This window comes from Mastigoproctus giganteus, chromosome 13, assembly GCF_048544385.1.
Source record: "Mastigoproctus giganteus isolate SK-2022 chromosome 13, ASM4854438v1, whole genome shotgun sequence".
NCBI lineage: Eukaryota > Metazoa > Arthropoda > Arachnida > Uropygi > Thelyphonidae > Mastigoproctus > Mastigoproctus giganteus.
This window is the reverse complement of record NC_143587.1, coordinates 42872561-42885912: the sequence shown is the minus strand read 5'-3', so window position 1 is coordinate 42885912 and position 13352 is coordinate 42872561. Positions and strand designations below refer to the sequence as shown.

General features: G+C 37.2%; 1 protein-coding gene across 1 annotated transcript in view; it reads left to right on the top strand.

The window, feature by feature from the left end:
- TppII (Tripeptidyl-peptidase II) overlaps positions 1-13352 on the top strand; it is a 647643-nt gene that overhangs the window by 186132 nt on the left and 448159 nt on the right. Inside the window, exon 9 of the mRNA XM_090387764.1 lies at positions 7445-7518. Within this exon, the coding sequence (XP_090243890.1) occupies positions 7445-7518 (74 nt within the window). The remainder of the gene's footprint in view (positions 1-7444; positions 7519-13352) is intronic.

Below are 13352 nucleotides of genomic sequence, written 5' to 3'. Positions count from 1 at the left end.
ATTGGACCATTGATGAATGGAAAAGTTGCATTTTCCAATCGTCACATGATTCACGTTTCCTGTTATTCTGTGTGGATGGTAGATGGAGAATATGGCAACAAACTGCAGAGAGGAATTCCTCCAATATACTGGTCTAACAGAAATGGTCAGGTGGCAGCAGTGTTTTGGTACGAGGAAGTTCTACTGAGAATCTCTTGGAGCCCTCATACTGCCCTAGATTGTACACTAAATGCTAAAACTAATTAATTAACTAATTCTACTGTGTTCCAGCAGGATAATGAGAGTGGTTTGCAGAACATGAAAGTGACTTTGGTGCTACCTTGTCTGCCAAATTTGCTAGATGTGAGTCCCATAGACCTCTGGGATTACATGGATTGTCCACCGTGATCTATCACTGATCTACATTTAAAAGATTAAGAAATTACTTCAATCTTTTGCATAGAATACTTCCAGTCGATGCTATCCAAATGTAAACGAATAAAATAAAATAAATGAATAAAAAGATATTAACAAATTCTCTCACTCATAGAGACATGACCGATCCGACGCACAACAGAATCAAAAGCTGAGAGCCCCAACTCAACCCTGAAACACATCAAACCAACTCAGGAAAAACCATGAGTGCATGAAGACATTCTGTCAGAATAATTAAAATAGTTAGTCGGAACCACAAATTTAAACATATACACCAACCGTTTATAACTGATTTAATAATAAAATAAAATAAAATGATACAAAAGACTGTAAAATAATATTTAAAAAAAATATGATTATTTACAAAAAAACTAATTTACAACAAAAATAAAATAAAATAAGTAAATAAGTTAAAATGCATTAAAATATAAATTTAAAATCGATAAAAACACTATTAAAGCTTTCGGAAGTGTCTGCCTTCTTCCTCAGCAATAATGAATATTTAAGCAACACATCCTTAAGTACCAAGTTCATGGCACACGTGGATGACCAGGTGCATACTCGGTATTCCTTTCACTTGTACCAGAACCAGAAGTGGTCTGGGGACGTGGAAAACTAAAACGTTTATCTCTTGCAAAAACCACCGCCTCAAAATGGGGGTGAAGCCTAACTCCCCTGTCTCTGTTCATGCTATTGTTGCCAGAGGATCCAATCCACAGACTTTCCAGCCACTTGCGGTCCCAGAATCTATGTGCCTGGTCAAGGATGACAGCGTTGTCGGGGGAGATCTGGTGTTGTTTTTCCCAATAGTGCTCGGCAATGGCGGATTTATTGAGTTCTGTGGTCCGTATCGCTCTTGAATGTTCCTTGAGACGCCGTCCTGTCTCCCCCATGTAACATTCCCCACAATCCGGGCATGTGATCTCATATACGACCCCACTACTAGAATCCCTGGTAATGGGGTCTTTGACCTGTGACACTACTGTGTGCAACCTCCGGCCCGGGAGCTGCACACAGCGTGTCTGAAAATCGTGAAGCATCCTCGCAATGCGATCCGACAGGCCCGGATAGTAGGGAACATACACTGTGGTAAGCGGTACAGGCGGAACTACCCGATTGGGCTCTTCCTCTCTATTGTATTTATCAATGACCCTCTGGGGGTAACCGCACCTCATAAGATCCGTCATTATTTGCCTAATTTCCTTCTCCTCCTCCTCAGAGGTGCTGCAATGTGTCCTCACCCTACCCAAAAGTGCTCTGGCCACACTATTTTTATGTTGGGCAGTCTGTGCCGTCCTATAATGTGTGTACTGGCCCCTACACATTGGTTTCCTATAAACCTTAGTTCTAAGTCTGGGGCCTTCCCTATATACCATAATGTCCAGAAATGAGAGGGTACCATCTATTTCTACCTCCGAGGTGAATTTTATAAAGGGGGAAAAACCATTGAGAAACGAGACCACATCTTCCTCTCTCCCCTTCTTTACAATAGTAAGCGTGTTATCAACATCGTTTCCACTTACGCATAGGGAACTCCAATCTCGCAAAAACCCTATTCTCTAGTTCCTCCATAGCCAGATTTGCAACAATGGCGCTGATTGGAGAACCCATGGCTGTGCCTTGAACCTGTTTATACATCACTCCTTGGAAAACCAAGGTTGTACTGGAAAGACATAATTCAACAGCACAACATATATCTTCTGTGTTTAGGTGGGATCTAGCACTTAAGGTATTATCCTTCTGTAAAGCCAACTTCACACATTCTACCCCATGTGCTATGGGGATACACGTGAATAATGATATGACATCTAATGACATCATCATCTCGTCCTCTCTGATATCTTGACTCCTTACAAAATTCACAAATTCCACACTATCACCAATAGTGTGGAATTTGTGAAAACCAACGCGGACCGACCCACAACCGGAGAAATCAGCTGCGCCAGATATTTAGATAGAGCATACGTAGGGCTACCAATGAAGGAAACTATGGGCTGTAATGGAACATTCTCCTTGTGCATCTTAGGTAACCCATAAAATCTGGGCAGCCGACACCCTGTTGCATGCATGGACCAATACTTGTCCTTTGGAATCTTTTCCATTTTTTAGCCAGGAAAGTAGCATCTTATTTACACGCTGTTCTAAGCTAGCCAAGGGGTTTCTATGGATAATCTTATAAGTACCACTATCACCTAAGAAGTCTAACACTTTCTTGTGGTAACCTTCCTTGCTTAATACCACCGTAGATCTGCCTTTGTCTGCTGGTAAGATTATAATATCTTCGTCCCGTTTAAGTTCTTCTAGTGCTTTCTTCTGTTTCAGGGTAAGATTTGGAGCAACTGTTTTTGCCTGGCCCAGAATGGCAACAGCTTTAACACGAATTTGATTGGCAATGTGTTCAGGTAATTTGCTAATTGCCCTCTCAATGCCCATAGATGTTTCGGTGATTGGAGGTTTGGGGGGGCAGCAATGCAAACTTAGCTCCAAGAGCCAATAGTCTCTTGTTCTTGGGTTAAAGGCTTGCCACTTAAGTTTTGAATAAAGTTAGAATGGTTACTACCCCTAAATACAGTGGACTGCTCCTCTAATAATGTGTTGAACTTCCTAATATGTCTCTGTTTATATGAATAGATAATCCTATTCGTCCTCTCCAAAACTAACCTCTTCACACTCATCAGGTGTAGAGGGGACAATCTACTAATATCACCTAATGCTACATTAATTAATCTACATTAATCAAACATAAAAATAGTGTGGCCAGAGCACTTTTGGGTAGGGTGAGAACACATTGCAGCACCTCTGAGAAGGGGGAGAAGGAAATTAGGCAAATAATAACGGATCTTATGAGGTGCGGTTACCCCCAGAGGGTCATTGATAAATACAATAGAGAGGAAGAGCCCAATCGGGTAGTTCTGCTTGTACCGCTTACCACAGTGTATGGTCCCTACTATCCGGGCCTGTCGGATCGCATTGCGAGGATGCTTCACGATTTTCAGACACGCTGTGTGCAGCTCCCGGGCCGGAGGTTGCACACAGTAGTGTCACAGGTCAAAGACCCCATTACCAGGGATTCTAGTAGTGGGGTCGTATATGAGATCACATGCCCGGATTGTGGGGAAGACAGGACGGCGTCTCAAGGACCGTCTGGCGGAACATTCAAGAGCGATACGGACCGCAGAGCTCAATAAATCTGCCATTGCCGAGCACTATTGGGAAAAACAACACCAGATCTCCCCTGACAACGCTGTCATCCTTGACCGGGCGCATAGATTCTGGGACCGCAAGTGGCTGGAAAGTCTGTGGATTGGATCCTCTGGCAACAATAGCATGAACAGAGACAGGGGAGTTAGGCTTCACCCCCTTTTTGAGGCGGTTGTTTTTGCCTGAGATAAACGTTTTAGTTTTCTACGTCCCCAGACCACTTCCGGTTCTGGTATAAATGAAAGGGATACCGAGTATACGACTGGTCATCCACATGTGCCGTGAACCTGGTACTTAAGGATGTGTCGCTTAAATATTCATTATTGCTGAGGAAGGAGGCAGACATCTCCGAAAGCTGTAATAGTGTTTTTATCGATTTTAAATTTATATTTTAATGCATTTTAACTTATTTATTTTATTTTATTTTTGTTGTAAATTAGTTTTTTGTAAATAATCATTTTTTGTAAATATTATTTTAGTCTTTTGTATCATTTTATTTTATTTTATTATTAAATCAGTTATAAACGGTTGGTGTATATGTTTAAATTTGTGGTATGAATAATCCCAACCTTAGAGGCCTTATTGCAGATATAGTTAGTCGGAAGACCGTATGTCAATGTGTTTATCCAAATTTTATAATTGCGTATAATTATTTATTCTCGTATATGTTTTTCTGACTTTAACTTTTTTTTTTTTTTTTTTTTTTTTTTTTTGGTAGTTGTTGGCGCATCGACTTTTGTGGCCATAATGCACCTCCCAAGGTTTTTGCAGTACTTTGATCCAAGCCCGAGGTGGGATTCAAACCCGCGACCTTTGGGTTGCTAGGCAGGCACTTTACCCACTCGGCTATCCCAGTCAGCCTGACTTTAACTATTTTAATTATTCTGACAGAATGTTTTCTTGCTCATGGTTTTTCTCGAGTTGTTTTGTCGATCGGGTTGGGGTCTCTGCTTTCGATTCCGTTGTGTGTCAGATCGGTCATGCCTCTATGGGTGAGAGAATTCATTAATATATTTTTATGTTTATTTTATTCGTTTACATTTGGAGAGCATCGACTGGAAGTATTCTACGCAAAAGATTGTGGTAATCTCTTACTCTTTTAAATATAGTTACGTAGAAGCTATTGAACCTAGTAGCTCTGTGTTTTTTACAAATCACTGATCTACAGAAAACGTGTTGTATCATGTCACTAGGATCTCGTAGATCCTTATTACATGGTACAACATACCTCCTGCAACTTTCAGATACTTTAGAGTCCACGAATCGCTGTGTGTTAGCAGTATTCGTGGCAAGAAGAGGACATACTGACTATTGGGTAGGTGGAAATAATATTTTGGCTGGAAAGTGTATACAGGTAGTTCTTGACTTTACGAGTTAATTCGTTCCTAGCGTGCTATATTTAAACGATTGATTTATCGAAAGAAATGAGAATGTAGAATGTAAAATCAAGCAAATTATAATAATAGAGAAATTATTTATGACATTTGCAAATGTTAAAGAATGTTTATTCTTCATCATCATCGACTAAATGCACACTTGTTGATCACTGATTATTGGCTCGGCACTCATTGGTTTGTTGCACAAGGAATCGTCGTCTTCAGAAATGTTTCAAGAAGCATTTGTTTCCAAGATAATCTTCTCTTTTAATTATAAATTTCACGATTTCATGCATAAGCATTTTTTTAAGGCACACACAAATTGCAACTAATACGATTCGTGTGGAGCAACAAGTTTATGTAGCTTGAAAAAAAAAAAAAAAAAAAGAATGAAGAGAAGATTCTGAAAATTTGTTTTTTATATGATTGAAGATTTCAGTAAAGAGGAAACACATTTCATCATAATAATGTAAAAACCACACAATTCCAGCTATCGGTATTTTTTCAAATGCAAAAAGATCGAGTTTACTACCCGTTTATAATTGCTTGCAGTAACAGAAAAGCCAATAAACCAGAATGTGCAATTTGTTTTATGGTCATGACCTCCAGAAATGTGATTTAAAAAAATATCACAAAGGCATTTAAAATTGATCTTATAACGGAACATATGATAACGATGAATGTGTAGTGCATTTTAATGATTTGAATTGGTAACTAATACAATTTACAAACCATGCTCATGACCTTGTATATGGTCCTAAGGACATGAGTGTGACCTTAAAAATGACATTTTAGAGAGATAAATAACAACTTAGTTATACAGCGAAAATTTCAACTTCCAAGATCTTGAAACGAATTACTAAAAAACCTATTTTAACAATAGGGTGGTGTCTCTGGAACTGATTAATATCGTTAAGCGGGGTACACTGTATTGTATGGCTACGCACGTGGTTTGGAATTGAGTATTTATTAATGTTTAACATTCATATTTTGCAATTAATGTTCATATTTTCGATTTTGTTGATACTTGATACTTGGGGGAAAAAACTCGTAAACCTGGGAAGTCGTAAAGCGAGAACTGTTGTATATATTCCATTTTACAGTAGAACTTATGTAATCTATTGTAAAACTCGTAATTGTATGTCTTTAAAATTCAAAAACATTTTTCTTAGGAGGCTTTACTTTTGAAATGTGCTAATTTTTTTTTTTTTTTTTTTTTTTTTTTTGGTAGTTGTTGGCGCATTGGCTTCTGTGGCCATAATGCACCTCCCAAGGTTTTTGCAGTACTTTGATTCAAGCCCGAGGCGGGATTCGAACCCGTGACCTTTGGGTTGCTAGGCAGGTACTTTACCCACCCGGCTAGCCTGGTCGGCTAATGTGCTAATGTTAAAGTGAAGTGGCAGCTATATCTACCATTAATATTTGGAAAAACTGTATTAATAGTAATCAATTTACAGAGTTAGTTTTATCATTCTTAAATATTTCAGACAAGCAACACCAGTTAAATTACTCTTATTTCTGGTTTATGTTAAATTTTTCTGTTAATAAATAGTAGCTGTTAATAACAGCTGACATTTATTGACTAACTTATACTAAAGTGCTTATTGCTTTTCTCTTTAACACTTTCATGAACAAGCTGCTTTCTGGTGTGCTTTGTTGACTAATATTAAATTTTGCAGTTTTATAATAAAATGAAAACTTTTATACTTTTGGTACATAATTGCTTTTAAATATTAATTTATTCTTATTTTGACTTTATGGCAATTATTAAAATAAAATTGTTGTCAACAGTGAAATTAGAATTTAAAAAATTGTATACTTTTTTTTTAAAGCAGTAATATCCTCATTATCTATTTATGTATCACACAATTCAGTTTCTTCAACTTCTGGATCTGAATTCCACTTCACAGAATCCTGCTTCTGTATACCAAAATCAGACAATCTCCAACAAGTTCAATATCCTCCTCAAGTTTTCAAAGTTGCTTCCATGCTGCCATCTATTAAAGCAACGTCTGCTATTAGTTGGACACACAGAAAAGAAATGGCAGCATGTACTAAAAAAATTCGACAGTTCATATATAAATAAATACATTATCTGAAATGTATTGAAACAAAAATATACTTCCCAAGGCTCATATGTGGAAAAGAAGGGTCAATTTGCATTCCTGAAAGGGTTAAATGCACATTTTGTGAAACTTTTTGAACTTCTGGTTTCCTTTCAGTTGAATGCCATTCTGTATTTCTAATTTCTAGAAGTTGATAGATATGGCTAAAGCAATTATCTTGATATTAATAAGCACAGGTACCATATGAAATTGTTACTTGATATCTTGGAATAACAGTTAAAAAAAAAAAAAAAAAAAGCTTTAAGCATATATTTAACATTTTTTGCGTGTAAAACATGTGTTATAATAATAAAATCTGTCACTGATAAGTGCATATTTTTTAAACAGATGATAAAAGTGGTAATGGCTAAATGTGACATCATCAACATGAGTTATGGAGAGCATGCTCATTGGCCTGAAGGGTAAGTAAAATGAATGATGAATTTCTAGAGCATTGAATGATTTGCATTATTCATAATAGGTATAGGTAATATTTCTTGATCTTGAATAGCACAGATGAGAACTCTTCAAATATATTTGTAAATTAAATCGGCGGATTTTTGGCTGCTGTAAAGGGATAAGTATTTAGACTGTTTTACCATATTCTTCTTTAATTAATATACTACATTCGTTTTACAAAGATATTAAATAGGTTTAGTAGCATTCGTTAGCTTCTTATTTTGAATTTAACTAGTGATTTTTGGAAGTTACGACTCCTGGTGTTGGCGCCAATATTGTTGAACTAGCCGTCATATTGTAATCGATAAGAAATAGCGCAACGTATATATCTCGAACAGATGGTGTAAGGTAAAACATAAAACTAGATAACGTAATATGAAGCAGTGTATTAGGAATCTGTTAGCTTAGTATAGTATTATCAAGTAATCAAAAATATTTAGTAATCTTATTAAATTCCATTGTTAATTAAACAGTATTTAAATGGAAATCATGACCCAGACTAGAGCTGCGAAGCAAAGATCACAGACTAGCAAGAGTGCTATTACTTGGGAGAGAAACGAAGGTGGGGTGATTCTCCAATGCATCAGTCTCAAAAAATGTGTGAAATGTTTGCTGAACTTTCTAAAACAGGACATGATCTAGCCAAGGAGGATGTCTTTGTGTGTGTGCTAGAAGCCTAGAGTGTCAAGAAATTAGGTGCCAACTCAGCATTCTGATGGGCACCTATCAGAGCTTGAGGAGAAACAATGCTAGGAGTATAGTTAATAAATTTGATGAGCTTGAAGTGCTAGTTAAGACATCAAAGGCAGATATTGTTGGGATATCAGAGATGTGGTGTTACACAGATATAAGCAGTGCAAAATTGCAATTTGGGGAGTACAATGTGTACAGAAAGGATAGACAGGACAGGAAAGGAGAGGGGTTATGCTGTTAGTTAAGAAACACATAAAATCTAAGGAAATGCATCGAATTGATGTTGGTGAACAATGCAATGTTGAGTCTGTTTGGTGTGATATAAGCACTGGGAAAGGAAAAATGAGAGGAGGTGTGTGTGTTATAGGCCTAATGAAGCTGATGATTATAATTAGAAATTGTGCAGAGAAATAGTGGGCCATTAAATGAGAATATCTTATAATGGGTGATTTTTAACTTTCCAGATATTGACTGGAACTTGTGGATTGGTCACTCGCACACTATCAAAACTTTTTTTGGATTTATTGGATTGACTGTTTTCTACAGCAGCATGTTCAAGAGGCAACTAGAGGGAGTAATACTCTTGATCTGATTATCAGCAGTGTTTGTTTATTCATGCATTAAGAATTTGCAGATAAAGGAACCACTAGGTGACCACAATGTACTGATATGGGAATTACTTAAAGATGTAACTACCATCAAGGCTAAAGGTATGGGCTTTTGCTTTTGTAAAGGTGACTACAGGGGTCTCCGACAGTTTTTAAAAAATTCTTTTTGATAATAGAGAGCTATTAAGTGCTCGATAATTCCTATATTCTATTATATTATGAAATAACAGGAATTACCTTTATTTTAGATATAGGAAGCTTCTTTTCCAACCAACTCTCCTGCTCCAACGTGCTAATAATTCTTTGGGAAGGCAATATCAATTTTACAAAACATGTGGAACATCTTCATTGAATTCTAAATGGGAAACATTTTAGGAACTTAATCTTGGAGGCTACTAAGCTTTTCATTTAAACTAAGAAATACTGTTCAAGGTTCAGACCTAAATGGATGTCAGATGAATTAATGAGGCTCATGGCAGAGAAGAAAAATATATGGGATGCTATAAATTATCAGGTGACACACAAGCCTATGACAGATATAAGCTTGTCTATAATCAAGTGACAAAGGAGGTTAGGCAGGTGAAGGCAGATTACAAGAAATTCTTTTTGATAATAGAGAGCTATTAAGTGCTCGATAATTCCTATATTCTATTATATTATGAAATAACAGGAATTACCTTTATTTTAGATATAGGAAGCTTCTTTTCCAACCAACTCTCCTGCTCCAACGTGCTAATAATTCTTTGGGAAGGCAATATCAATTTTACAAAACATGTGGAACATCTTCATTGAATTCTAAATGGGAAACATTTTAGGAACTTAATCTTGGAGGCTACTAAGCTTTTCATTTAAACTAAGAAATACTGTTCAAGGTTCAGACCTAAATGGATGTCAGATGAATTAATGAGGCTCATGGCAGAGAAGAAAAATATATGGGATGCTATAAATTATCAGGTGACACACAAGCCTATGACAGATATAAGCCTGTCTATAATCAAGTGACAAAGGAGGTTAGGCAGGTGAAGGCAGATTACAAGAAATCTTTGGCAAAGGATGCAAAGAAAAACCGCAAAGAGTTCTTTATTTATGTAAACTCTAGAAGGAAAGGGATGAATCAGGTTGGATCATTTAACATAGATGGGCTGACTATTGATGATCATGCTCAGGTAGCTGATAAACTGAGTTATTCAATGAGGGGAATGCCAGAAGTTTATCAAACTCTAACAGAGCTAAGTGATTTTCCAATAACTGAGAGCAAAGTGGAGCAGAAATTTTTGAAGTTAAACATAAAGAAGGCACCTGACGTGGACGGGATCTATCCAGTTATAATAAAGAAGGTAGTAAAGGAAGTAATCAAACCCTTGGACTCAGGGGAGGAGGACCCATGGAATGGAGATATGCAAATGTATCACCAATTCACAAAAGGGGTTCAAAAGGTGACACAAGTAACTGTAGACCTATTAGTTTAACTTGTGTTCCGGAGAAAATAATGGAGTCACTGGATAAAGAAGCATTGCAGGATCATCTAGACAAGACTGCAGTAATAGTTAAGATATAGCATGGGTTTGTTAAAGTGTGGGGGGGGGGGCCCTTGTCTGACCAATTTGATTGGATACTATGATGTGGTCACAAAGGAACTGAATGTCAGAAATAATTTTTATATGATATACTTGGATTTCAAGAAAGCTTTTGATACTCTGGAACTGATTGTTCCAGAGTATCAAAGAAGTATAAAGGGATGGCTGAGTGGGAGACAACAGAGAGTGGTAATCAATGGACACTGCGCTTTGTGGAAAAATGTTATTAGTGGAGTTTCCTAGGGTTCAGTGCTGGGCCCGTTGTTGTTTTGTGTATTCATTAATGATATTGATGAAGGTATATATATCAGGATTAATGTCCAAGTTTGCAGATGATACAAAGTTGGCAGGGTTGTTAACAACAGTAAAGACAGTATGCTACTCTAACTGAATCTAGATAAGTTGGGCAAATGGGCTGAGAAATGACAACTGAAGTTTAACATTGACAAATGTAAAGTACTGCATGTGGGTAGCAAGAACCCGAGAGAAACGTACCAACTGTATAGTACTACACTCAGGGAAGTGGAAAGTGAAAAAGACCTGGGAGTAACTGGGAGGAGTCAAATATGAAGTTTTCTTTGCAGCAGACGGGCTGCCAGGGTAGGTCATAGTCTTGTCAATGATATACAGGAATGTTGCTAGCAGGGACAGGAAGGTGATTATCCTGTTGTACAAGGCAATGTTCATGCCACACCTTGAGTACTGTGTAGTGGTCTGGAGGCTTCATTTTAGGGAGGATGTAGAGTTTCCAGAACGAGTACAAAGAAGGGTAACAAGATTGGTGAGAGGAACAAAAGGGTTCTCTTACTGGGAGAGGCTCAAATTCTGTCAGTTGTAGTATCTGGGGAATAGGCACCTGTGATCTGATTGAGGTGGGCAAGGCCTTGAGTGGTTTGAGCAGGCTAAATGCTGATGGGATACTTCTACTTGATTATGATTAAGAACCTGAGGGAACATAGATTCAAATTGAGGAAAGACAGTTATAGAATAGATATGTGGAAATTTGCCTTTAGCCAGCAGGCAGTTTATTGGTAGAACAGACTTCCATCTTTTGTTGTGGAAGTTGATAGCCTAAATAAATTTAAGCCTGAGCTGGACAGGCATTTGGAATGAATGGAGGGGTGAAATGGGAGGGGTTTTTTTTTTGGCTGATGCTGCATAAGCTTGCTTTCTTGCATTGCATGCCTCTTCTAATGCTAAGGCTAATTTGTTTAACGAATTGAATTTTTAACTTTTCATAGCATAATTAAGACCACAGGTCTTAGGATAGGAATAGTTTATAAAGTACAGAACTAATTGCTTTGACTTCCTTATACTGTAATATGGGATTTTTTGAAAGATGTGCATTAGCACAAAAGAGTATGTATTTTGCATGGTAGTTGTGTGTCATTTCAGTTATTTTGTTCTGCCATTCTTAACAGTTGCTAAGGAAAACTTTAACTTTTCAACCTTTCCTAAATTAATATTCAGGACTGTTCTTTGCTACTTATGTTGTGGAGATTTTGTGGAACTACTTATAGTCATTTTTTGTCCGGGAACTACCTGTGCTATGTTGGTCTGGGAACTACCTGTTGGTACCTGTACCTGTTGGTACAGGTAGTTCCCGACTTTGAGTTAATTCGTTCCTAGTGTGCACTTGTAAAGCTGGAATTTATATCCCATAGATGTAATGTTGAAAACAGAGGTTACGCTCACAACAATGAAATTTGACCAGCGTAATGTTAAATAAAGTCAACAAAACAATAGTTTATGCATAAACAGTGATTTATTTATCCAAAGAAATGAAAACAGCCTTTAAAATGAACCAAATTATAATAATAAAGAAATTATTTATGTCGTACAAATGATAAAGAATGTTTATTCTTCATCATCATCAACGAAATGCACACTTGTTGATGGTTCGTCACTCATTGCTGGTTCAGCACCTGTTGTTGGTTTGTTGGAGACACAAGGAGTAGTCTTCTTTTTCAGAAATGCTTCAAGAGTTGTTTGTTTCCTAGACAGTCTTCTCTTTTTTTTTATTACAAATTTCACGATAGCATGCATAACAGGGTTTCATTCTCCACTACCCTGAGTGTAACTCATGGTAGTGGAGAATAATTGTGCAGTCAGATATGAAGTTTTCTGAGCAGTGCAGACAGGCTGCCAGAGTAGGTCATGGGGTTTTGTCAATGATATACAGGAATTCTAAATGGGAAGCATTCAAGGAAGTAATTTTGGAACCTACTGGGCTTTTTGTTCCAACTAAGAAATACTGCTCTAGGTTTAGGCCCAAATGGATGTCAGATGAGCTAATGAGACTTGTGGCAGAGAATAAAAATGCATGGGATGCACATAAATTGTCAAGCGACACAGAAGCCTATGGTAGATACAAGCTAATCGTGTAATCAAGTCACAATGGAGGTTAGGCAAGTGAATGCACATTATGAAAAATCATTGGCAAAGGATGCAAAGAAAAACAGTAAAGGCTTCTTTACTTTGTGTTTGGGATGAATCAGATTGGTCCACTTGATATCAGTGGTTTGACTTTAAATTATTATTCTCAGATAGCTGCTGAATTAAATGAGCATTTTGCATCTACAATCACACATGAGAAATTATTCAAGGAGGAGAGGGTCAAAAGTTTATCAAACTCTAACAGGATGTTAAATGATTTTGTAATAACTGAGAGCAAAGTGGAGGAGAATTAGTTGAAGTTAAACATAAGAAAGGCACCTGGAGTGGATGATATCTATCCAGTTATATTAAACGAGGTGGAAAAGGAAGTAAGCAAACCCTTAGCCATAATTATGAGAGCATCCTTGGACTCAGGCGAAGTCCCTATGCACTGGGGATGTGAAAATATCTCCAATTCACAAAGGGTGATGAGAAATTACAGACCTGTTAGTTTGACTTCTGTTCCAGGGAAAATAATGGAGC